This window comes from Betta splendens, chromosome 5 (genome assembly GCF_900634795.4).
Source record: "Betta splendens chromosome 5, fBetSpl5.4, whole genome shotgun sequence".
NCBI lineage: Eukaryota > Metazoa > Chordata > Actinopteri > Anabantiformes > Osphronemidae > Betta > Betta splendens.
In genome coordinates, this window is record NC_040885.2 from 9,313,499 (window position 1) to 9,338,889 (window position 25,391).

Here is a 25,391-nt window from a genome sequence, read left to right on the forward strand (position 1 = left end):
TTAATGTAGAATCATACAAATAACCCTAAAACAAAATACCCACATGTTTTTACATTTTGTCTTAATAAGTATTAAGAATTGTGTTAATAGTATATTACTATTTAAATAACTAAAAACGAGCTCAATGTTTTTTTAAGTCTTTTTGTAGAAATTAGTGCATAAATGTTTTTGTATTAATCAAAATAACATAAGTCCGTTGTAAGTAAAAAAGAAAAGGAACGGCAGAGTATAGGTCAGCTCCAAATCACGTTTTCCTTCATCGCGATATTCTGACATCTGTGTTGCTTTACATACCACAGTAGCTAATCAAGCTAACGCTAGGCTAACTAGCTGCAGAAGAGTGTCATGTAGTAAACTTTATAATCGGTGCCAGTGGAGCAGCTTCCGCAGTGACTGGGTCATGGAGTTAAGGAATATCAAGGACCAGGTATGTTAGTGAGCACGGCTTTGGATTCATTGTTGTCTGATAGTACTTACATCAAGACTGCAAACAGCTGGCAAACTGTTAAGAGTCATGTTAGCAACATGCTAAGTTTGCTTACGTTACCCAGCTAGTTAATTTATCAAATTTCTTAACAATTAAAACTAAACAAAAAGTTTTCTGTTTGTGCGATTTCCCCTGTTGGTTCCAGAGGAATGTGGCGTTCATTTCGCTTCATCGCTGGTGCATCGCGTTATCTGTTATTAGGTGCAGTGTCATTCCTTGCAGACAATGTCTAGCTACATCCTGCTAAACAAATAATGTGTTACACCAACAAATGTCTACACTTCTCCCATTGATAAGTCACCAACATTTATTACAACTATTACTCAATTCTCTCATTCAAATAACTAAACAAAATGGTTTTAATGGTGACAGATATGAGATTGATAGAGTTGTTGGCTTGTATGTCTTTGTGTTTTCAGACAGAAATTATTTTAAAATAACTTATTTATTGCACTTACTGAAGTTGTCTTCTTTGTCTGCCACATATCTTCTTCAGTCTCCACTGGTCCAGGCTATATTTAGCCGAAATTCGGAAGAAGTGACATTTTTGTTGGACCACAATGAAGATGCCAATGCACTGGTAACGGATTTACAGTAATATTTTTTTACAGTAAAATATACTTTCCTTACAGTGTAAAGTTAAACTACATTTATTTCATCTGCAGTGTGCCTTTGAATTTTTGCAATTCCTGAGCTAACATTTGGAGTCAAAACATAACAAAATGTTAATGTTATATGATACAAGTCATAATAAATGTGTCCTGAATATGTTTGTTTTTTCTTCTTTTCAGGACCAAGAACAAAGCACACCACTTCATGCTGCTGCTTATTTGGGTGATGTCCACATCATGGACCTACTCATCAATTTGGGTAGAAGAAACAGCTGCATATTGTTGTTTTTTTTTTTTAATAAGTAATACAAGACATTTTAATTGAAAGTTTTACTTTGCTTTGAATATTTGTTTCAGATGCAAATGTTAACGCTAAGGACCAGGGTTTGCTGACTCCTTTACATCGAGCAGCTGCCTCACGGAATGAAGTATGTTTGTTTTAAAAAAAAAAAAACTCTGTCTGTCTATCTGTCTATCTATCTATCTATCTATCTATCTGTCTATCTATCTATCTATCTATCTATCTATCTATCTATCTATCTATCTATCTATCTATCTATCTATCTATCTATCTATCTATCTATCTATCTATCTATCTATCTACATACATACATACATACATACATACATACATACATACATACATACATACATACATACATACATAATCGAAAATAAATTTAACTTCCACGTAATGTTCCACAAACATGAATTTAACTTTGACGTAAACTTTTTTTTTTTCTCAGAGGGCTGTGGAGCTGCTACTTAATCAAGCAGCAGAGGTTAATGCACAAGACAAATTTGGGCATACACCTTTACACATGGCAGCTTCTAACTGGGCTACAGGCTGTGCTGATGCTCTAATCCCTCATGTAAGCAGTTTGGATGTTAGTGACCGGTCAGGAAGGACTCCGCTACATCATGCATCGCACAGTGGCCATGCAAAGGTACATTTTCAAGGAGGACTAACCATATGTTTTCTGAGTTTAACTAATTAAGTTCATGTTAGCTGTTGCAGTGTTGTGGGAAAATTGCTTCCCTGGATATTGATGCGTTCATAGACACTCTAGTTGACCCAAGTATTACTTTTGTGCAGATGGTGAACTTGCTTTTAAGCAAAGGAGCCAACATATGTGCCAAAGATAAAAAGGAAAGACAGGCAATCCACTGGGCTGCATACCTTGGTTAGTATGGTCACTCCCTTAACAGACACAACTATATTAACATATTGTTATAGCTATATTAATTATAGAAAAATGCATGTTCACTTCTTCGTAGATATTAACATGTGAGATAAAAATGTACATGATTTCTGAACAAGGTTCAGGTTTGTTTAAGAATGATGGAGCCTCATGGCCAAATGGTTATAGTACATACCATGTAACTGCAACATTCATTTATTTATAAACTGCATTTGTCTGAGTATTTTACCAAATGCTACAGACTTCGTGCTGTATCAGTGGGTTGTATAATGCTACAGTACGTGAGCATGGCAGATGCTTGTAGTAAATGTCGCGCTCTTCTTTCAGGACATGTGGAGGTTGTGAAACTGCTGGTGTCTCACCAGGCGGATGTGATGTGCAAAGACAAACGCGGTTACACTCCACTCCATGCTGCCGCAGCCAGTGGCCAGTTAGACGTGGTCAAATATCTGTTGAGACTCGGGGTGGAGGTAAAGTGGCCTAGTTAAATACTGTTAAATGTTCAAGATGCATATGATATAATTCACTGTCAGTTTTGTACATTTTCGAAATGTTCTTCAGAGAGTTTGATGAGTATGTGTTGGAATTTGCTTTTCTTTACTGATGACTTCAGGTATTATGATCAGCTGTCCTCTGATGACGTGTGCAGTATCTCTTAGAATTTAATAGTCATTTCTGCTTCGTAGGCTGATGAACCCAATAGTTTTGGAAACACGGCGCTGCATGTGGCCTGCCACATTGGGCAGGAGGCGGTGGTCGTGGAGCTGGTGAACTGCGGTTCAAACATCAACCAGCCCAACGCCCATGGCAGCACGCCGCTGCACCTGGCTGCTGCCTCCTCCAGTGGGGTCCTGAGTCTCGAGCTGCTAATCAACAATGGAGCTGATGTCAACATGCAGGTGAAGAGTTTGCACTTTAAAATGGGAGAAACAAAGTCTTACTGGTTTATATCAGGGTATTAAAGCAGAGCGTCCCTTTTTATTTTCCTCTTTGAACAGAATAAAGAAGGGAAGAGCCCTTTGCATATAGCTGCTATGTACGGACGATTCACAGGCTCTCAGATTCTGATCCAGAATGGTAAGAAACTGACTGAAATACCTACACAGCATGAAAACATTGAAGTTGTATTCTTACACTTCACTACCTTCAAACATCAAGTATGTCCGCTCTGTTTCCTTCACACAGGTGGTGAGATTGACTCTGTTGACATGTACGGTAACACTCCTCTTCATGATGCTGCCAGGTATGGTCAGGAGCTGCTGATCAGCACTCTGCTGACAAACGGTGCAGACAGGGCCAGGTATGTTTCTCTCACTAGAACACCTTGAGTCTTTAAGATGAACCATGAGCAGAAACTTGATGAAGTGTCTTTCACAGCAAATGTAGTTTTCATTTATCTTTATAATACATTAATGTAAATAATCTTTCTGTCATGACCTTTAAAGACCAGGCATTCATGGGATGCTTCCACTACATTTAGCAGCACTGTATGGATTTCCAGACTGCTGTCGAAAGTTACTGTTTAATGGTGAGGACCTCTCTGAACCCTGCCTCGTGATTGTTCTTTTCTACATTGCTGACACCACTTTAATTATTTCCTCTGATGATTGCTCTTACATCCGCCAGGCCAGTTTTACAACATTTTACAGCATTTTACAACAACTCAAGTGCTGTCAGCGGGATTTGATATCAACATCTCGGATGATCACGGGAGAACGTGCCTTCATGCAGCTGCTTCTGGAGGGTGAGTGAACACATGTTTATTTCTCTTTTTTGGCCTCTACATTGTTGCTCAACTCTGATGTTGTTTATTTGATGTCACGAGCATTGGGGCAGTTTAATACTGTATGAGAACACCAGCAATAACTGCCTTACTGTCATTACAGGGAAATTGTGGCTTTTTAGTACAATAATATAATTACAACATGTATGCAACATTTGGATAATTTTATGACTTATGTGAAGGCTCAAACATTAGCTGTATTTTTAACTTCTAACTGTCTATTTTTTTTTTCTTGTGGCAGAAATGTTGACTGTCTCAACTTGCTGTTAAATAGTGGCGCTGAACTGGAGATGAAGGATCATTTGGGGAGGTACGCTGCGCTAAAAGGCTACGGCTATGAATACAACCGTGGCCTTGTGTCACCTGACACAGCTGTCCTCTGCTCTATGTTGTAGATCTCCTTTGCACTATGCTGCAGCCAGTGGGAACAGACAGTGCACGGCCTCTCTGGTGAGGGCCGGAGCTGAAGTCAACGAGTTGGATCTGACGGGCTGCAGCCCTTTGCACTATGCTGCTGCTTCACACACATTCTGCGGGTAAGAAAGCACATACATATCTGAATGTTTCACTCAAAGTAAGGGAATAAAAGAGAATATCCTGCAAGGTCTTCAAGTGTCTATTTTTTTTTCCACAGGGGTGAAGCAAACTCTGAATCGGACATTAGTGTGGCGAAGGAGCACGAGGCCTCTCTGTAGGTCATGTTATTGTCCCTGTAGAAATTATAATTATACTGCAAACTCATTTGCTTTGAAGAGTCAGTGCCAACCTCATGTCTTTAAAATACACTTGTTTTTTTATATAATAATAATAATAATAATAATGATAATACAAAAAATAATGTTTCCTCGACTCGTCTTCAGCTGTTTGGACTTCTTGCTTGACAACGGGGCAAACCCAACTCTGAAGAACAGTAAGGGTTACAGCGCCGTCCACTATGCAGCAGCTTGTGGAAACAAAGCACACCTTGAACTGGTCAGTGCCATCATCATTTTTTTCTGTTGTATTGTCTTTTGCCACTCAGCTGTAAGTTAGACTTTGTTTTCCTTTGCCATTTCATGCAGCTCTTGGAGATTTCCTTTAACTGTCTAGAAGAGGTTGAAAGTAATGTCCCAGTCAGCCCTTTGCACTTAGCTGTGAGTAGCACACACTTTATTATGTACCTAAACACACCAGGAGGATTTACCTTTTGAATCCTCTGCCATTGTAGGCGTATTATGGTCACTGTGAGGCCCTGCGCTTGCTGTGTGAGACATTAGTGAGTCTGGATGTGCGGGACATTGAAGGGCGAACTGCTCTCCACCTGGCTGCTCAGAGAGGTTTTGCCCCTTGTGTGGAGGTGCTGCTGAAACATCAAGCGTTCTTCACTCTAAAGGAGCACAAGCACAAGTGGACGGCTCTCCATGTTGCAGGTTTGTGTTGGGTGGCCTGTTTTACTGAAGACTTCTTTAGATTTATCAGGATATTATACAAATGTACAGTTGATGTAACTTTTCTTATAATATTTTTAAATTAATATTCATAATGATTGTCATGTCCTTCTTCTATTTTTAAGCTGCTATGGGCCAAATAGACTGTCTGCTATTACTGGTCAACATGGAACAAAGTGCTGACATCATTGACAACACAGATATACAGGGACAGTAAGTCACTGTGTTTAATACTACTGTGTCTTCTATTGTTGTTAACATGTGAAACATTACCTTATAGAGGTGCTATCCAGATTGATGCTTATTTTGACATAGCTTTAACATTCTGCAGCAACAAAGGTTAAATGTAGCAGCAGTTTTCATGTTCATGGTCATTTGCACTGGTTTGTTTTTTTCCTTACCTTTCTAAAAAAAACTGATAAACAGGGAGGACATCATTCTTTTTGTTTTGTAGATATGTAATCTGACATGATGACATGATTAATTGGCACATTAGGCAGAACAGTACAGTGGAGCAGAGAGACTGGATCAGTGGACTCAATTTGAGTCTTCAGCTAGTTTTGTAGCAGAAAAAAAAAAACACCCATTACACATTAATCCAGCAGTGTCTGATAAGAGAGAATGTGATGCCCACCAAGCCTTAGTGGAGAGAATTGATCCTATTTGTGTGCAGGACGGCGCTCATGCTGGCAGCTCTAGGACGACACAGTGACTGTGTTCACATCCTGTTGGAGAAAGGAGCAAAGGCTGATGCTGCAGACAAAAGGGGCTTCACTGCATTACACAGAGCTGTAAGATGCTTGTTACACTTGGGCTTCAGTGATGACTTTTTTTACTTGACATAAACCTGACTTATTGTTTTGTTTTGTCATCTCAGGTCATGTTAGGCAGTGAGGACTGTGTATCTGCTCTGTTGGAGCATGGAGCCTCTGCTCTGTTTAGAGATTCTCAGGGACGAACCGCGCTGCACCTCGCTGCCTCCTGTGGTTACACGGAGCTCCTCCACACTTTGCTAAAGGCTGCTGTGGAAGCTGACCCTCTGGACTCTATGCTGGATCACAGAGGGTACACACCCACCCACTGGGCTTCCTACCATGGTAAGACGGGACACGAAATCAAGTATTTTACAAGAGAGTTTGGTCATGGACTGAGTAAATGTTGAACTGGATAACCAAATAAATATTTTTTTGTTTCCTGGCCTTTTATAGGACATGAGGGATGTTTACAAATTTTACTTGAAAATAAACTTTTCAGCAACCAAGAAGGAAATACGTTCACCCCGCTGCACTGTGCTTTGTAAGTGCCATAATTATTGCTAATGCTTAGAATAAATTTTTTCACCAGACATTAAAAAGTGTACATTTAGCCTGATTCATATTATTTGCCTTTACTTTGCAGAGTTAATGGACATGATGTTGCTGCTAAACTTCTTGTTAAGACTGTTGGCCAACAAATTGTAATTGTTGGTGACACCAAAGGAAGGTGAGTTCTGCTCTGAGCTGAGCAATGATGTTTAATGGCAGCACTGCAATCGTGTCTCACATTAGTGAATGTGTGTGTATATTCAGTGTTTCTGTTTCCATGCTATGCAGGACCCCGCTGCATGCTGCTGCTTATTCAGGAAGTGTTGCTGGGCTGCAGCTGGTCCTGGCCCAGGGAGCAGAGGTCAATGCTGTGGACCACTGTGGATACTCTGCTCTGATGGTCGCTGCAGAATGTGGACAGACCATGGCTGTTGGTATGTGGTCCTTCAAAGACAGCTCATGATTGTGTTCAGGTCATATCTGCAGAGGATTTTTTTGTTTCTTTTAATTGCCACCATTCCCATTAGTGGTCACAGCCTCATACATTTTTCTCTTCACGCGAAAACCTGGTTGTTTAAAAAGTCTTGTTTTTGCATTTCAGAGTTCTTGCTGCACAAAGCCAAGCCAGACCTGACCCTTGTGGATGTCAATAATAACACAGCCCTTCACTTAGCCTGTACCAAGGTCACTCACATTCACATGCATGTATTATAGTGTATTCTTACACTTATGCATGAGTGTAGAAACACATTTACAACAGCTGGATTGTGAAAATCCCCCAAATCCCTGTTTAAAATAATCTTACTTGTAAACATAGTCCAAAACAGTGGACAATGTTGTTTTAGCTAATGATTGAAGTTATTGATTGAACTGATTTTTTCTTTGCAGGGTCATGAGATGTGTGCCCTGTTGCTCTTGGGAGAAATCAATGACTCCTCTCTTATAAACGCAACAAACAGTGCACTTCAAATGTAAGTAGTCTTCAAACACAAAAAATATCCCCTTCCGCAAAACTGGTGTTGGCTGGATACAAGACAATTCCCCCAAAAAATCCAGCTTGTCCATAAAGACCATTACGTTGTTGCCGATCTTGCTTTAATATCCAGCCTAACTTTGTCATGCAGGCCCCTTCACATTGCAGCAAGGAAAGGTCTGGCAACTGTTGTACAAGTGTTGTTAAGCAGAGGAGCAGCGGTCATGGCTGTAGATGAGGAAGGTAAAAGCGGAAATTATTCTATTTCTATGTTTTCGCACCAAAGTATCACCTTTTAACCCCTGTTGACCTTCTGCAGGTCACACACCGGCTCTGGCCTGTGCCCCAAATAAAAATGTGGCAGACTGCTTGGCCTTGATCCTCTCCACTATGAAGCCTTTCCCTCCAAGGGAAGCCGGTGGTGGTGCAGCATCCCACTTTAACCCTATCTTAAAGAACTGTGCCATCACAACCTGCTGTGGAGCCAGTGAGAACCTGTGTCATGCATAAGTTGAGTTAAGGACCATAAAGGCACAATTGGTCTGCACAGGTTTTTGTTAATGAAAATGAATCCCAGTGTAGCCCAAAGTCTCTACACCACATAATATACAAATCTCTGTAAACGTGTGGTGATACATACTTCCACTATGTGCTAATGCACCAGTAGCATCTATTGCTTCTCTAAAATGTAGTCTTACCTTAGATTATCACATGATGCACTAACCACAAAGACTGAAAGGTTTTAATGAGCACACTAAATAAGCCTCTTCACCTTAACCTGCTCGCTGATGTATGTGTGTTTGTGTGTGTGTGAGCTTGTGCGTGAGTGTGAAACACTTAAGATATTTGTATTAATATATCTAACAGGTGCTGTAAACCTTGTATGCAATTATTAAGATGCTATTTTCATATTCTGTCCACAGTGTAGAAGAAACTACACTCATATAAATATCCTTAATTGATCAGAATATACATTTAAACCTAGAGGGAATAGCAGTTATAGCTATGTTCATAGATTTAATTTACCAGTAGTTTAGTCTATTTACATATATATTATGTAGATCTTAATATGAAATCAAAGTTTTACCCAAATTCTGAAGACTTAACCTCAGGTCAGAGTGTACTGTACTGTAATGTAGGTGCAATAAAATACACATTCTAAGCTGAATGTGACATTACAAGTGTGAAAGAAAGTTTATTCACTTAAATAAGCCAGAGAGAAACCAAACAGAATAAAACTCACAGTGTAAGCTAGTTTGCAGCAACAGTAATTTTCTGGCTTTTAACCAAGTAGAAAGCTCCCGTGCAGCTATACATCCTTTACCCAAAGTGGCCAGAAACTGAACATTGTTCTCATGTGTGTCTCATTTTACTTACAGTATTTCTTTTAAAAATAGGAACCATTGCCACAGCTTTGATTTAATTTTTCACTTGTTAAAATGGGCTAGGTTAAAAAATATACTGTTACAGACAGTACCTGACATTGTCTCACTCTCTTTATAGAGCAGCTTTTATTTTTATTTGTTTGAATAGAAATGGATATGAAATTAATTTTGATTAAATCAAAAACTACATACAAACCGAGCTTTTGACAAATTCCCTATTTCTAATTGATTCTTTTACCTAGTAATAGCTGCTGTTGTGCTGTTTCTTGGTATTACTGTTAACTATTTGCACTCTGACATGAACATATACATTTCACAGTAGGATGTCCTTCTTACAGTTATGCATATATTTAACCATTTTTTAAAATGCATTTTACAAGTTAACCTTTAATGTGACGCTAAAATGAAATCTTGTGTTTTCAACTATTAGCAAAAGAGGATGGTTCCACATTTCTAAATGCAAGTTGCAATTTTCTGAATAATGTTCGATTTTGAGAATTGTGTTACAACTTTTCCTGTGAACAAACTGTGTGAGATTTTTGAGGTGTAAGAACTTGAATATTGTGGCCTAGTTGTGGATGATGTTAATGTGAGAGGAAATAAACAAACCACTATTTTAAAGGCTTTTGCAGTTTTATCCTTTTAATATACAATGAGCTAATTTACACTGGGCTGACAATGTCTTGTTGTCTGTCGTCTGTTCAAACCGTACACTGCACATGAATTACATAGTGTAGAAGGCATACAGTATTTTGGATCTGCCATTGAATTCACCTAAGCTGGTGGAGAGAACAGTAAATAATATGTCATTTAAACCCTAATCTACTAAAAGATAGCATGCTCACTGTCCAATATTTCTGATACTAGCCCAACAGCACATGCTGATGTTGATCTGGGTCAGAACCTGTCACCTGATGATAAATTGTGTTTGTATCTGCTCAGGATAAGCATCTCTCTGCAAGATGCTTTAATGATTTAATCTCCCGGAACCTGCAGATGAATCAAACAAAAAGCATAACGCTGGAATCTCAATTAGCAAGTACACAATTCACTTTGCTTGGCTCCTTCGTCTCATTTTGCTGCCCACAGCTGCCATCTGGAGCTGACAGCGATTCAGTGCAGTGGCTGGCAGGCAGTTTCAGAATCAGAATCAGAATTATGCGTTTGAACATAAATCTTTTAACAATTAGCTGTACAGCTTCACCTTTGATGATTAGTGGATTTTAAACAATTTACTGGAAAAGAATGGAAATAGTGACTATCCAGCTACATCTAAAAAAGCGGTATTGTATTTACATAAAGAAACATTACATACAGTATATATGTTTTATATGTAGGCATATACGATATCTTACGATACGTACATGAGTTAGGTAGACTTTACGTGTACTTGCTTATTTTCCAGAGTAGTAACTGTTGGTACAGTCTACCTGTAATGATAAATCGTAGACATTCAGGAACTTCGCCCTCTGTTCGCTTTGTCCCTCCACGGCTGCCGTCGCCGGTCCGAACCAGTGAGCGACAACAGTCGGTCTGTGGTCCGCTTTACCGTCAGTTAGCGTCGCACAAGCAAAAATGGCGAACGTGCTGCTGGAGTTCAAGTCTTCTGCCGGTGATTCCGAGCCGCAGAGCCGCCCGGTCCTGATCCTCGGACAGCACGCCAGCCTGCAGCGAGTCAGCTGGAGTCAGATTAAGGCGAAACTGCAGCCAGTCGTTAGCAAAGAGGTAACGTTGGAGCAGCACTAGGTGCCCGCTAACGCTAACGCTTAACGTTAATGCTACGCTAACGCAGGTCAGCGTGAGTTAGCACAGTTCACCGTCCACAATTCTCTAAGACAATGTGGCAATAGCACGAAAAGCTAATGGTGTATGACTGTAATGAGCCTAATTGGCTCCAACAATATAATTTACTGATATTAAGAATTAAACAAGATGTTTTTCTTTAACAAAAGTTGATTCCTAGCTCTGTAAATATAACTATCAAATGTTTCTGCATAAAGTAATACACGCATCTGTTACATACCAACGCTCAAGATGTTAATTATGTGAATTGCGAGGGTTTGGAGGCTAAAGTCTTAATGGCCGAACTTAGTGGCATCCTGTGTATCTCAGCTCACTGAAATCAGGGTCGAGCAATTCCGAGCACTGACAGTTTCCTTAAAGGACCTCAGGACCCACTGCAACCTGTGAATCTGTAATGTGCTGCAGTCTGTTGTACAAAGTTCTCAAAGGTGGTTGAGCAAAGGTGACAGCCACTCTATGACGACAGTCATTTACAAAGCTTATCTGTTGCTTGACAGTAATAAACTGACATGATTGCTGTTTGTGCTCTTGCATGAATCTTGAATGGCACCAAATATATGCAGTGAGCATGCACAACCGTATTAAAGCTGCCAAATGCTAAACGCACGAGCTGCGAGCAGAATTAGACACCGACGGTAGGCAGGTAAATGTTTTCACTCCATTCATGCAGGAATGAAATCCTGTATAACTGGAGTGCTGATAACGTATTCTCATTATAGTCGAATGCCATTAGATAAATGATTGATACGAGTTTAACAGTGAGGTTTAAACATGATTAATCTTGTCTCATGTTTTCTCAGACTTGGCAGGCAGCTCTCAGTTCTTTGAATCCAAACCCTACTGACAGCTGCCCTCTGTACCTCAACCATGCTACGGTTGCTGCCCTTCCTTCACGGGTCAGCAGGCACAACAGCCCGTCTTCTGCCCACTTTGTGTCCCGTCTGGTCCGTTCCTGTCTGCCCGGAGGCAACAATCGTCTCATTATTGTTAGTATCTGAATTAAACTTCTATTTTATTACTTTTTTTACTTAGTGTGTGTGCATTTCAAGCTTCTGATTTAGCAGAGTTACTATCTACCCTTGCATCCCAGTTAGACTTTATGGCCGACCTGACTATTTCCTACCTCTTCAGATGGTGTGTGAACGATCAGAAGTGTTTGCCTCCTCCTGTGCCATCTCCAGGGCATTCCCTGTCTTCTCCCGCCGCTCTGCTTCCTCACGCAGGACTGAAAAGAAGCATGTCACTGTAGAATTTGTGATTGTTGGGCAGGACAGTGCCTCCCTGAATATGGCAGAAGTTGAGGTACTCCAGTGTTGCTTGTTATAATCACTTTTCTGAACTTACACAGACTCAGCAATAGCTGAAATCTTTTCTCATGTCCAGTGTCTCTCTAATGCTGCTGATGGTGTGCGACTGGCAGCTCGCATTGTGGACACACCATGCAATGAGATGAATACAGATGACTTCTTGAATGTAAGTGATTTAATTGACTAATGACATTAATACAGGAGCGTACTTCTAGTCTACAGATGTCTTTCACATAAATTAACTTCTGCATTAGGAAATCAAGGCTGTGGGAACTGAACTTGGAATCACTCCCGTGATCATACGCGGAGAAGAACTAAAGCAAAGAGGTTTTGGAGGTATGTGTTCATCTAATGCCTTTTTACCCAGGTAATATTACACACACAAGGATGTTGATGTGAGTGCTCTGAAGTTCTTAGAGATTATACAGGGGCGTTAATGAACTCCCTGTTGCTCACTGCATCAGTCGATTCATGTAGTGTCACATCAGTTGATTTCAGATGGCTTTTGAAATTATAATCTCCTACTGTTATTCTAAATTGCTATAATCATTTTACATTTTGTTGACTATTGACTTTGTGGGGTTAATTTAGTTCTTTGTAAAATATTGAAATGCTTGTGCCTAATAGTGATTTATGTATTCTCTGTATCTTTATGTTGTCAGGTATATATGGAGTTGGAAAGGCAGCGGAGCATCCTCCTGCATTGGCAGTCCTGAGCCACACACCTGATGGTGCAACCCAAACCATTGCTTGGGTGGGGAAGGGCATTGTGTATGACACTGGAGGACTTAGCATCAAGGGAAAGGTACTGTGATTTTTTTTCACCACTTATGTGACAGTAACCGTAGTGTTGTGTCATTTGCAACCTGAAAAACAGTGTGGTAAAGCCTTTGTGAATGAGGTGTATAGACTACTCTAGTGATATCAGTCCTTATTTAGCTTTTGTGTTTTTGAGGCATACGAGCTTCAGGTCTTCAAACAAAAGTTCCATAAGCACAGTGCCATCAGGTGGTTTGCAAAACCTTCAGCAGATCAGAATGATAGTGTCTTTCTTTTTTTTTGATAGCAAACGTCCAGGATGTGTGTATGTTGTTATTAAACTATAATTCTATAAAAACAGCAAATGAACTTGCAAATTTCTTCTTAGACCACAATGCCAGGAATGAAGAGAGATTGTGGTGGAGCTGCTGCCATTTTGGGAGCTTTCAAAGCTACTATTAAACAGGTGGGACCACTTCTTCTAGATCTTCTGGTTTGTCTGGTCTGTTGCTAAATGACAATAAAAGACAATCTCCCCTTTTGTTTGTTTCAGGGATTCAAGGATAACCTCCATGCAGTGTTTTGCCTTGCAGAGAATGCAGTTGGACCCACCGCCACACGCCCTGATGATATCCATACTCTGTATTCTGGAAAGTAAGACTTTGCTTTTTTGCGTTAATAACGATGCATGCCTTCTGCTATGGTATATTAAAAACAGGTATTAACAGGTTTGTGTTTTTAATCCAGTGTCCGGTGGTTTCACAAACCAAAACCAATGGAAAAATGGGCATTTGTACTTGTTTATTTGTTAATTTTTTCTTGTAAATAACCACAATTAAAATTGATGACATACCAGAATATTATATATACACAAAAACAGTGTCTCTCTAATGCAAACAATAATGCTACAACAATACAAAAAAATATGCATGTAACAATATTGTATTTCTTTTTCCTAAGGACTGTGGAGATCAACAACACTGATGCGGAGGGTAGGCTAGTGCTGGCTGATGGAGTGGTTTATGCTAACAAAGACCTATCAGCTGATATTATTCTGGATATGGCCACTCTGACAGGGGCACAGGTGGGTCATGGCCTCTTACTGTCTTTCATTTACCTTCTACATTAAGTAATGTAGTGAAGGAGCTTCATCATCTAAGTTTATTCTGCCTTGAATTTTGTGTTTGTAAGTAAAAACCTTTTTTGATTTCTGTCGCCAGGGAATCTCCACAGGAAAGTACCATGCAGCTGTTATGACCAACAGCGAGCAGTGGGAGGTTGCTTGTGTGCGTGCCGGTCGTAGCAGCGGCGATCTTGCTCATCCCCTGGTTTACTGCCCTGAGCTGCACTTCAGCGAGTTTACGTCTGCCTTAGCTGACATGAAAAACTCTGTGGCTGTAAGTGACAAACGTTTAAGATTAGTATAAAGTATAAACTGAAGACATTGTGTTTTTAAACCAAAAGACACACTAAGTAGCCATTTTATCAGGTCTTAACAAGACTTTAAACACAAGGAGTTCATGTAGTTGTTAACATACTGAGGCACACATCAAGTAAAGGAGGCTGCTGAGTGTCACTATAATTTTTTTTCATTTTGACAGGATCGCGAGAATGCCCAGAGCTCCTGTGCTGGCCTCTTTATTGGTTCCCACTTGGGCTTCGATTGGCCTGGTGTCTGGGTCCATGTTGATATTGCCTCTCCTGTACATGCTGTAAGTACCAAGCTCCGTAGTGCAAACATGTGATACTCCTCACTGAAACATTACTGGATCTGGGCAGGTTTTACTGTGCCTGCATCTTGTGAAACAACATGTTTTTGTCGTGAAACATTAAATGAACTTGGTCATACTGTGTCTTTCTGCAGCTGCTGACATGTGCAGTCATAACTATAACCAAAGGAACATGAAACAAGAGTGTCAGCATATTGTTCAGGCTGGTTAGCTAGAACAGTCACATAAAACCCAACACGACTTCACTAAAGATGACTTTAAGATGATCGTACAAACACAGATGAGATTATATTACAGGTGACTTAAAACCCAACAGCAGTAAAGTTACTGGGTGCAAGTAAAGTGAATATGTGTGTATCCAATGTCTTTGTCCATTTACTATGTGAAACAAGGTTTATGGTTCCAATCGGATTGATCCTGAAAAATTATCTGAATCTGACTCTCATGCTTTTTTTTGGCAGGGTGAGCGTGCCACTGGATTTGGTGTTGCTTTGCTAATGGCCTTGTTCGGTCAGGCGTCCGATGACTCCATGTTAAATCAAGTGTCTCCTCTGGGTGCGGCCACCAACGCATCTGAAGACCAGATGACGCGCGACTGCAAAAGACGACGACTGGTCTAGAACAGAGAATGGTTTACTCTTCGACTGCTCCGCTGCCCACACACACACATACACGCACACACACACAAAGTGGCACTAAGCTGGTGCTTATTTAGTCACAGGAAGCTGTGATTCAGTTTTCCGTATTTGCTCAATTTGACTGCATTGAATAAAGCAGATGATCATTAGTACATGATATGTGTGATAGTTGTTTATGATAAGTCACAGGTCCTCACTTGCCTCCTGACTTGGCACTTGCTGCATCAATCACCTTCATAGCTGCTTCACTGTTTAGTTGCTTTTGATGTATTGAATATTATAACCATGCGGGTGGTTTACAGTATGTTCAAGCTGTAATCATTTAGGCTTAATAAACTCCAGTATTAGTTCACCAACAGTAATCCATTATAAATGTTCTTTTTTATTAATAATCATTAAACGTTGCCTCCATAACACCCACACGCTGTTTCCACCCACCTCGTCGGCACATTGTGTTGTACTTTGATACTTTATGCAAATTAAGGACTTACATGTTGTCTTTGACATTACAAGAAATACTGCATCAGGATCTGTAAAGTTGGAGTTTATTCTTGAGCCGATAACCACTGCACTTTGTATTCACCCTGTAAATAGCTGGGCAGTCTGATCTGTGGACCAAACTGAGGACTGAATGCTTGCTGCAGTCAAACCTATTTCACAGTGGTTTCAAGTTAGTAAAGACAGGTATTACCACATAGGCCTTGTCAGAAACACAGATGTTTACTGCGATTTTTTTTTTCCACCCTTGTGACAATCATGTCCTTCACTAAAGGCAGTGCCATCTGACGTCTATATGTAATTGTAAGTAAAACTAAAGTGTAAGTAAAAGCAACATGTTAAAAATAAACAAGTTTCACTTTGTAGCTTTTGTTTTGGAAAAAGACATCAGATTCTGGTTGGCGACAGATGTGGCTCAAATCTAATGAACTACATCATAAGTAGGTCTTTCAGTCACAGTTCCACCATGTGACTGTCATGTATTTTTATATAGAATAGATTTGCCTTTATTGTCGTTGTAAAGCGCACACAACAAAACTGACTTGGCTGTGGTGCCAACAGACAAAACCCACGTCCCACACTGATTAGGGTCACATAGTCACCGTCTACACATAAGGGCTGCTCCACTCTGGTCTGTATTAGTGTTATTTCTGTTCAGGAGTCTGATGGCCTGTTTTTCAGTCTATTTATTCAGCTATTTATGCTTCGGTATCTCTGCCAGAGGGCTGGAGAGTGAAGAGGCAGCGACCAGGCGGTGAGGCCTCTGGTTCTGCTCAGACGTGGAGTCTCTGTTGATATTGGATATTTCATGATACAACAGACTATATAGACACTATTAGTGTGTCCATGAACCCATTAAGGGTGAATAATGTATCCCTATATTTTGGGTGTTAAAACCTTTTGGGCCCTACTGGTCGTTAGGTGTGAATGGCTCGACACAATAGACTTGAATAGGACTGAACCACACCCAAGATGGTGGGGCCCAAAAGGTTTAAAGTGTTTCCAGACATGTAATTGGATAATATAAGCTGCACGAAAACACACCCTTAAACAAAGCGAGACATTGTTGCTCTGAGTCTAAGTAACAACTCACACAAGCAACCATATTAAAATTACCTAATGTAACTTCTATAATTACGTTTAAGGCGCGTGCGCAGTCACGTCAGTTCTGATCATGATGGTAATTAGGGCCCTCTCCGTCGTGGTCCCATATGGTCTAGCGGTTAGGATTCCTGGTTTTCACCCAGGCGGCCCGGGTTCGACTCCCGGTATGGGAACGCTCTTTTGGCTGAGATGAGGGGGTAAAAGTGGTGATCCAGACCCACCACTCAGATTTAATGGAGCAGACATTAGCAGTGGCGTGAATGATACTGAAAACCCCAAATCATAGACGAATTGTAAAGTAACAGGTTTGCTTCATCTGCCCAGGTATTTCATGTAGACCATCAAGAAATAGTGAAAATAAATATACAAATACTAATATAATTAACAGAAAAAAATCCTGTAACCAAATAAACTAAATATCCCAGGGTATTTCCTGCCATTTACCATGTAATGTTTGTTTTTCTTTGTTTGAACTTCAGCTAAAGTGTATCAGTTTATCAGTACCACTTCAAATAAACGGAACCTCCGCTATGTTAACCTTTATTCGCTCATGTAACGTGTTTTTAGGTTCTGGTTACGGTGACTGTGACGTCCTCGTAAATCACGTGCTTGATGCTTCCACGAGTGCGCGTCGGTTTCTGGGTCACGTGACGATCTCGACGCCCGTGCCGGTGATTGCACTCAGAGCGGCGTCGTCTCCGTCAAAACCCAACCTTTCAGAACCTCCCGAGTTCAACCCGACGCTGGCAGCGATGGACCGTGGAGCTGGTGTTGTTGTTGTAGTCGTCCTGTTGTCGCTGGTTCTGTCCAGTGTCTCCGCCGGAGTGTTTTTCAACCCCAAACAGCCCTGCTACGTCCGGACACCGCGGAGAACAGAAGTCGGGTTGAAGTGAGTGCCACTGATTTGTTTGTTTTTGTCCAAATCAGTTGAATTTCGCTCCTGTTAGTAACAGATGGTTTCAGGTACGTTTCTGTGTGACTCGACAGCTAAGCTAACGTTAGCTCGTCTATCGGAAGAAACAGACGGAGATCAGTGAAACGCATGTGGTGACTATAACTAATATTTGACAGAAAATAAAACTAGGATTGGTGTAGTTTACATACAACTAATTAAAAATATAAAGGTGTGAAGTTGTTTAATGTAGTTTAATTTAATTAGCTTTCTTATTATTTCCAGTAAAAGGCTGCTCGCTGTACATTTTATTGTGCACGAGTCACGAGTTTGGTTTCACGCTACACGAGGAAGTAAACAGTCCTGTTAATTCCCTGAAGCGGCGCTAAGTGAAGGCTGGAATCTATAGTTTACTGCAGCTATATGTCGCTTATTGAAATGTTGCTTTTTCCAGTTATGTCTCAAACCTCTAGTGTTGTTATAAAAAAGACTAAATTCAATATTGTATTAAAACAATTTTAGTCTATTAAACATTAAAATGTATCAAATGTATCATCAAAAAGTCAAATGTCAAAACATGAGATCTAGTCACAAAAATATGTGTAAAACAAGATTTTATTTTTTAGATTCTTGAATTTCAGAGTATTTTTTATTGCACTAATTTTGCATAACAGGACTGAAAGAATGAAAAAGAAAAGATTTTGGTTGAATTCATTTAATTTCAAGAGACGCTTAAAACATCAACTAATGATTATTTTATGAATAAAAACATTGGTGGCTGCTAGAGATTTGAGATCAGCTGTCTGCCCACAGGACCACCCCTCGTCCTCACGAGTACTTGAACATCGCTGATCTGCCTAAGTCCTGGGACTGGAGGAACATCAATGGCACCAACTACGTCAGCACCACACGGAACCAGCACATTCCCCAGTACTGTGGGTCCTGCTGGGCCCACGGCAGCACCAGCGCCATGGCAGGTGTGACTCATGCTAGGGACTTTTGAATCATCGTGGATCAGCAGGTCCTCACGTGACCCAGCCAGACAATAATAGTTATGATAGTCTCACTTCTTCTGGGCACAAGAGGCTGTAACAGAAACATTACATTTACACTAAAACCTGTTTGCGCTCCCTTTAGATCGTATCAACATTATCAGGAAAGGAGCGTGGCCGTCTGCTTATCTCTCTGTCCAGAATGTGATCGACTGTGGCAACGCCGGCACCTGCCATGGAGGAGATCACTCCGGGGTTTGGGAGTATGCTCACAGCCATGGCATCCCAGACGAGACCTGCAACAACTACCAGGCTAAAGACCAGAGTCAGTGTCCTTCATTGGTTAAGCATAAAGACAGATGATATGATGGACAAAGGTCAAAGGTCATGCTTTAGTCTGAACTGTGCATGTTCTGGGTATTTCTCCAAAGCGTGCAACCCCTTCAATCAATGTGGCACCTGCACCACCTTTGGCAAATGTAATATTGTGAAGAACTACACCCTGTGGAAGGTGGGAGATTACGGAGCAGTCAGTGGACGGGAGAAGATGATGGCGGAGATCTACGCCAGGGGACCCATCAGGTTTAAACTACACTTCTTCTCCATATTCAGCGCCTCAGCCACTGAGGCTCAGTGTTAACCTGCTAAACCATTTGTGTAGTGTGCTACTTCCCAACATTGTTTCATGCCCAGCGTGAGGAAATAGCGTGTGTGGTGTTTGCTTTCTCCAGTTGTGGGATCATGGCCACAGACAGCCTGGACGCCTACACTGGAGGGCTGTACTCTGAATACCAGGAGTACCCTTTCATCAACCACATCGTGTCAGTGGCAGGATGGGGAGTGGAGAACGGCACCGAGTACTGGATTGTGCGCAACTCCTGGGGAGAGCCATGGGTGAGTCCTCCCATGGATGTGGTTTAATTAGACGTGACAGCGCCACCATGTGGTCAAAACAAGAAAATAACTCCCGTCGTACAATGCAAGCTTTGAAAAATTGCTATTGGTGAGGGCAGCACAGTGGTGTGGAATGAAGAGTCTAACTTAACTGGCTGAAAGAGAAACATAATGATATATACTGAATTTCAACTACAGATTATTAACAGAATTAAATATAAAAAAGTTTTTCGGTTCACACGTAGCTTTGTGTAAATTCCATACAAAATGTTCCTAAACTCAACCTGTTATTCATAAAAGCAAATTCTATAAGTTGAATAAATGTTGTGTTTGGGAACCTATTCTATTACGATAAAACTGCAAATAATCCTTAGTTGCAGGCCATTTGCCAGCCTTACTGGTTTGTTCTTTCCCTCAGGGGGAGAAGGGCTGGCTCAGGATTGTGACTAGTGCCTACAAGGGAGGAAGTGGCAGCACATACAACCTGGCACTGGAGGAGGACTGCATGTACGGAGACCCCATCGTCGCTAAAGCTTACCTCTAGAGGAGGTCAGAGGTCATCACTGCCTATGCTCAATTCTTCCTGTCTGAAGCAGAGAGACATCTTTTTTATATATGAAATGCTGAAAGGGGATTCATTTTAATTTCACTCTAGTGTTTTTTAAAAAACTACTTGTAATGAGAGGTTCATTATCAAAGGATCCGTAGGAAATCAGACCTGCTACAGTGGTTTTTAATCACATGGATGTCAGATGCAGATGTTTCACTCACCAGATGGAGGAATAATCCTGTATCAGGGCTTGGATTTAGAACTATTACTTTTATAAAAACTGACTTAGCCAAAGAACTTGGAACACTGGATCTGCTGGAGTTTACGCTGCTGCACTGCACCCTCAAAAATGTTAATCGTGCCTTACGTGTCTTTAATGTCATGTCAAGTTTTAGGAGTTGTTTTATTTACGTTGCACAATTTAAATAATAGGAATCTGTGATGTTGTTTCACAATATGCCAATAAACAGAACTTAAATCTATTACTTTCTTTCTATGAAAAAGAAATTACGGTCATGGAAACCGAATGCTCATGTAAAAATTAGATAACTAAATAATACAAGACACTAAATATACATTTTTTTTATTTAAAAACAGCTTGAAATGACAAAATATAGTAAATCATATAATCACAGATGAAAAACAAACGTTTAGCTGCATCTTCAGAGCTTCACCAAGCAGCCGGCCATCTTGCCACGCTTTCACCAGCTCACCCACGTTTGCCTTCAGCTGCTGCAGAAGAAACTCATTCATGTGGTCTAACTTAAAAGTTCATTTCCATGCAGTGTGTTTCAACAGCATTTGGTTATCGGAGATCACAGATCTTGTCTGTTAGTACAGTTCCCAACATTGTCGGTGTCGCTGTCTTCCTCCACATCAATTGATCATGATGAAGTTTGACTTGCAATGAGCTGAAAAAAGAGGAAATAACCAACTACGTGTTAGACCAGTGGATTTTAGGATGTTTATGCATGAACAAATGTTCAAAACTGTTTGACGAATTATTTTATTAGCGTCCTGGATCAAATGTGTCGCAGATGACACTAACCTATGAACTCTGCGACAGGGTCGTGTTCTCCCTCTGTGCGAATTGTTCCTGCGATGCTGTCGTTCTCCAGGATCGGCAGAAAGAGCTGAACAAAGTCTGATGTGTATGGAGGCGCAATCACATCCAGCACCTTTAGGAGAAAACCATTTTAGGGTCTTAAGACTCAGTATGTGCAGACAGATGATTGTTCTGAGCTTAGAAATAGTAGTTACCTCTGTGACAAAATATCTAATGAGGGAGATATCTGTGTTGAGTTTTTCCAGACATTTTCGAATGTAACCCACTACAGGCAGGACATAGCCACGACTCAGCAGATGAACCATTCGGTCCAGCAGCGTCTTCTTCAGCTCCATCTAAAAAGGGAAAGAAATCAACAGACAGATCTTGTTAAGACTTTTGAACTTATGTTGAAGGGTAAAATGAGAAGAGTTGATTTAACATGTGCGCACGCACACACACGCACCTGCTCCATGACATCCAGCTGAGAGTGCTCGGTCTCAAAGAGCTTAATGAGCAGCTGTAAGACCTGCGGGTGCAGCAGCTGATGACAAGTGCAGATCTGTGAGGGAGGAAAATGGTTCCGTTAAATCTGAACTTCTGACTTTAGGAATGAAAGTTAAACTTTAATCTGGCTGCAACGTTTGACCTCATCCAGCAGAGCTAAATGAACAGGAGTGTGGTCGGTCTGCAGCTGGAAGTACCGCGGCTCAGACACCGTCCAGTCAACCCATTTTAAGACCCCCATAGCAACAACTGGGAACCTAAACACAAATGTCAAGTGTGGAGTTACTTAACAGTGATTTGTAACGTACAAGCAATAAAAGTGATTTCAGATTTAATCAGAATCAGAATAATTTAATTTCTGACACACAGGCTCTCACCGGATGCACTGGTACAAAGTGCCAAGCTCAGCCACCAGCTCAGTAGCGCCTTTGTTTTCGTTGCAGCACAGGTTGTGAACGGTCTCTATGGCCTTGGAAGTCGATTTCAGCTCGTCTTTATTAATATTGACTCGCTTGTTCTGGAAATAAAGAGTTTGATAAGAAACCTATTAGAGAGTTTAGGCAGCAGCTGTTATTAAGCTGAATGCTGTGAACAAAGTGGAGAATGGTTATAATTAAAATTATAGCATAAGCTGTTTCACATTTAACTATTTGAATAAAATCATGTAAATCATATGAGAACTAGAAAATGACCATGAGATTTAGCTACATCAGACAATTTACTAATCGTTATTTACAGATTAATCAGCAGATTCATCATCAGCAGTGTCTGTACCTTCTTCCATGTCTCGACCACGCTGGCAGCATAGGCCAGGATGTGGATGTATTTGTGTTTATGGTCTTGGTTGATCTTTGATCCTGGCTTAAACAGCGACTGCATAAACAGGTCGAGGAAAGCAGGAACCCTGATCTGAGGAAAACAGAGGCAGCCCTTATACATCACATGCCTAAATGCATGCTGTGGCTACAAATGGGGTTGAAGATTCTCTGTTCTCACCAGCTCAACAGGTGGAGGATCCATGCTACTGAACATCTTGAAGAGAACAGTGATATCAGCAGGATTCAGGGCTCCTTTAGACAACATGGCGCCCAAAGCCTGGCAGGCTCGAGGGTAGGCTGCAGCTGTGCCAAGTGCGAGGGTTATCTGACTGGCATCGTGACCTCTGTGACATAAACCACAAGATCAACAATGACTTTTGTTATCTTAACATCCAGCCTGTGTTTTTTTTCAGACATCATTACTTTAAAAAAAAGTTTTTAAAAAAGTTGACCATCTTTAAGAAAAAAAATTCTGATTAAGCAGTGCAACCCGTCTTACACAGACATGGTCAAACAGTAGATGTCTGGTGAAACAGAACCGTACCTCTCGTGAGCCGATTTCTGCACTTCTTGCCCGATGCGACGCACAGCTGAACCTCCCTGTTCCTCCTGAGCAAGGATGGACATCATGGCCTGGGCGAAGAGATAAGTGTGCTCGCCGTGACACACCATTTTCTAGAGTCAAATATGCGGAGATTATGACACAGAACACAATCAATCAATTTAAAGCACTGAAATTTTAATTAACTTCAGTACAGAGGACTAAAATAAATAAATCAGGCAATACAGAAAGAAATCAACAGAATTCTTTCTCTATAACTCCTTGCAGCAGGATTCAAAATGCATTTGATAAATACTGAGTCTCTAAATAACAAGACAACTCTTGTTTCACATAATCATGATTTACAGTGTTAATTTTAAATTTTTTTTAGCCTCACAGCAAATTCTGGCAGGTTCTTCTCTAGGTTCTCTTCTCCTCCATCCAGCAGCGTGGCCAGAGATGTCCTGAGTACTCGAGAGAAAACTTCCAGCTGTTGACACGCTGTGGACACACTGGTTATCTCACCCTGGTAACCTGCATCTGAAATGAGCTTAACACACAGACGACAGACACATGAACAACAATATTATATTAAAAGAAGAAATCTTATTTGGGGGTTATTGTACCTTTACAGTGAAGTTGAGCATCAGACAGTCTGGGTGAGCCTCTGCCAGCTTATAGAAGAGATCCCTCCATGTGGTGTGTGCGATCATCTGCTCCAGCCAAGCAGGCGTCTACAAACACAAGAGACCGGAGGAATCAATGCAATGCAATGCTTGTTAATATCATCTTAATTAAATGTAACAATTACCTCTCCCTCAACAGTGAAAATAGAATCTGCTTTCTGGGGGTCAAAGTGCTTAATAAGCAGACTCTTGAGGTGATTTTCCACTCGCTCTTGAACCTGAGCTGGTTCCACACCTGCAGCCAAAACAAAGAGGCTACAGATTACTAGAAAGGTCACAGACAGAACGCAAAGTAACACATCAGTAATGATTCCAACTCAGAAGACGTGCGAACATCTGGTCTCCTACCCATCTGGATGAGCCACTCTGCCAGGAGGTTAACCGTCTGAGCCACAGCAGAGTAGTTCTCGGAGAGAAGCTGAATTACATGCTCAGGAGAGCCCCCTGCTTGGAAATACCTGCAACAACACGTTTCTAATCAACACTAATGCGTGGACACACATTCTAATGTAGGATGAATGAGGAAGGGGTGTGTGTGCTGCGTTTCCATGCTTACGCTTTGAGGGTATTGAATATCGCAGGCTCCATGATGTAGTCCCTGCTGGAGAACTTCTTCAGACAATCTTCCTGAATTGTCCCATCACTTTCTCCTTCTCCGTATTCATCGTCCTGAAACATAAACCATCGGCACTCATTAGTGCTCCTGGAACGGAGGTATCACGCGCCTCGTCTTGTATTATGACACGTGGAGTGGCAACACAACAGTGACAAGCTGACGTTTGCAGACGTTGTGCAGGTCCTGAGTCATGCATTCTATGCTGCATGTGAATGACTAACTGAGCACCGTAACATCATCTTTAGCTTCAACAAAACACACGTGCAGACACATTATCAACCCAAACAATAAGTGGACACTCAGGACACCATCTTAGTGACAACCCACCAGCAGCCTCGTTAGTTAACTCCGTACCTGGCTAACACAGCCACCGATCTGCCCTACGTTTAAGCCTGCACGTTGCACCATAACCTTAGTTAAGGTTCTGATATGTGATAAACAATACATGCTACTCAAATCACAGCACTTGCTGCACCTGGCTGCAGCGAAGCTAACGCGGCTAAATAACCGAATGTCAACAGCAACAAGTCGTGAAGTTACCATGTTACCGCTGCTCTCTCCTGCTTCCCAGTCTCCTGCACTGCTGTAATACGGCTCGTCCATGATGGCGAGTCGAAGTGATGATAACCCAACTACAGCAACCTCCTTGTAATTTTAAAATCTTTGCGGAAGGCGTTTTGCCGCAGCTAACCGGTTTAGCCACCAAGCTAACAACAACCAGAGGAAAATGGCGAGGTATCGAGCGACAGGCCACGCCCACAAACGGGGCCTCTGCGGGAATGACTGCACAGCTGTGTGACAGAAATATACTTGAAAGTAGGAAGTAGCATCTATAGACG

The 25,391-nt window shown here is 41.1% G+C and overlaps 4 protein-coding genes and 1 non-coding gene across 5 annotated transcripts; 4 read left to right on the forward strand and 1 right to left on the reverse strand.

The window, feature by feature from the left end:
- Positions 1 to 273: 273 nt before the first annotated feature.
- On the forward strand, positions 274 to 9,795 carry LOC114856019 (serine/threonine-protein phosphatase 6 regulatory ankyrin repeat subunit C-like). Its single transcript, XM_029151595.3, has 28 exons — positions 274 to 427; positions 984 to 1,067; positions 1,279 to 1,357; positions 1,456 to 1,526; positions 1,845 to 2,045; positions 2,195 to 2,282; positions 2,628 to 2,770; positions 2,987 to 3,199; positions 3,299 to 3,377; positions 3,486 to 3,600; positions 3,746 to 3,828; positions 3,927 to 4,044; positions 4,325 to 4,393; positions 4,479 to 4,619; positions 4,718 to 4,774; positions 4,944 to 5,055; positions 5,145 to 5,216; positions 5,291 to 5,492; positions 5,636 to 5,723; positions 6,184 to 6,301; positions 6,388 to 6,607; positions 6,719 to 6,806; positions 6,909 to 6,992; positions 7,103 to 7,248; positions 7,416 to 7,498; positions 7,703 to 7,785; positions 7,939 to 8,030; positions 8,107 to 9,795. The coding sequence occupies exons 1-28, from the start codon at positions 401 to 403 to the stop codon at positions 8,295 to 8,297; spliced, it is 3,147 nt and encodes a 1,048-aa protein (XP_029007428.1). The 5' UTR covers positions 274 to 400; the 3' UTR covers positions 8,298 to 9,795.
- Positions 9,796 to 10,655: 860 nt separating this feature from the next.
- npepl1 (aminopeptidase like 1) lies at positions 10,656 to 16,195 on the forward strand. The gene is made up of 12 exons (XM_029151623.3): positions 10,656 to 10,897; positions 11,776 to 11,961; positions 12,107 to 12,277; positions 12,359 to 12,448; positions 12,537 to 12,618; positions 12,945 to 13,087; positions 13,430 to 13,507; positions 13,595 to 13,695; positions 14,002 to 14,125; positions 14,262 to 14,438; positions 14,643 to 14,753; positions 15,233 to 16,195. The coding sequence occupies exons 1-12, from the start codon at positions 10,748 to 10,750 to the stop codon at positions 15,389 to 15,391; spliced, it is 1,572 nt and encodes a 523-aa protein (XP_029007456.1). The 5' UTR covers positions 10,656 to 10,747; the 3' UTR covers positions 15,392 to 16,195.
- A 917-nt stretch (positions 16,196 to 17,112) lies between these two features.
- Positions 17,113 to 17,184, forward strand: trnae-uuc (transfer RNA glutamic acid (anticodon UUC)). The gene has a single exon. It is a non-coding gene; the product is annotated as a tRNA-Glu (tRNA).
- Positions 17,185 to 17,526: 342 nt separating this feature from the next.
- ctsz (cathepsin Z) lies at positions 17,527 to 20,821 on the forward strand. Its single transcript, XM_029151652.3, has 6 exons — positions 17,527 to 17,900; positions 18,717 to 18,880; positions 19,041 to 19,220; positions 19,327 to 19,477; positions 19,627 to 19,789; positions 20,208 to 20,821. The coding sequence occupies exons 1-6, from the start codon at positions 17,542 to 17,544 to the stop codon at positions 20,331 to 20,333; spliced, it is 1,143 nt and encodes a 380-aa protein (XP_029007485.2). The 5' UTR covers positions 17,527 to 17,541; the 3' UTR covers positions 20,334 to 20,821.
- Positions 20,459 to 25,314, reverse strand: nelfcd (negative elongation factor complex member C/D). Its single transcript, XM_029151619.3, has 15 exons — positions 25,093 to 25,314; positions 24,493 to 24,605; positions 24,285 to 24,394; positions 24,062 to 24,171; positions 23,877 to 23,984; positions 23,648 to 23,800; positions 23,254 to 23,384; positions 22,888 to 23,053; positions 22,666 to 22,800; positions 22,269 to 22,408; positions 22,034 to 22,148; positions 21,851 to 21,946; positions 21,600 to 21,740; positions 21,388 to 21,517; positions 20,459 to 21,250 (listed from the first exon to the last, which is right to left on the reverse strand). The coding sequence occupies exons 1-15, from the start codon at positions 25,153 to 25,155 to the stop codon at positions 21,216 to 21,218; spliced, it is 1,746 nt and encodes a 581-aa protein (XP_029007452.1). The 5' UTR covers positions 25,156 to 25,314; the 3' UTR covers positions 20,459 to 21,215.
- Between the last annotated feature and the right edge of the window lie 77 nt (positions 25,315 to 25,391).

Coding starts and splice junctions, on each gene's coding strand:
- LOC114856019 (XM_029151595.3), top strand. CDS start 401: ATGGAGTTAAGGAATATCAAGGACCAG. Junction 3,829..3,926: donor TCGAAAGTTACTGTTTAATG/GTGAGGACCTCT, acceptor TACATCCGCCAG/GCCAGTTTTACAACATTTTA. Junction 4,775..4,943: donor AAGGAGCACGAGGCCTCTCT/GTAGGTCATGTT, acceptor ACTCGTCTTCAG/CTGTTTGGACTTCTTGCTTG.
- nelfcd (XM_029151619.3), bottom strand. CDS start 25,155: ATGGACGAGCCGTATTACAGCAGTGCAGGAGACTGGGAAGCAGGAGAG. Junction 24,395..24,492: donor ATATTCAATACCCTCAAAGC/GTAAGCATGGAA, acceptor GTGTTGTTGCAG/GTATTTCCAAGCAGGGGGCT. Junction 21,518..21,599: donor TTAGATATTTTGTCACAGAG/GTAACTACTATT, acceptor TTTCTCCTAAAG/GTGCTGGATGTGATTGCGCC.
- ctsz (XM_029151652.3), top strand. CDS start 17,542: ATGTTAACCTTTATTCGCTCATGTAACGTGTTTTTAGGTTCTGGTTAC. Junction 18,881..19,040: donor CAGCACCAGCGCCATGGCAG/GTGTGACTCATG, acceptor CGCTCCCTTTAG/ATCGTATCAACATTATCAGG. Junction 19,478..19,626: donor TACGCCAGGGGACCCATCAG/GTTTAAACTACA, acceptor TGCTTTCTCCAG/TTGTGGGATCATGGCCACAG.
- npepl1 (XM_029151623.3), top strand. CDS start 10,748: ATGGCGAACGTGCTGCTGGAGTTCAAGTCTTCTGCCGGTGATTCCGAG. Junction 14,439..14,642: donor ACATGAAAAACTCTGTGGCT/GTAAGTGACAAA, acceptor TCATTTTGACAG/GATCGCGAGAATGCCCAGAG. Junction 14,754..15,232: donor TTGCCTCTCCTGTACATGCT/GTAAGTACCAAG, acceptor TTTTTTTGGCAG/GGTGAGCGTGCCACTGGATT.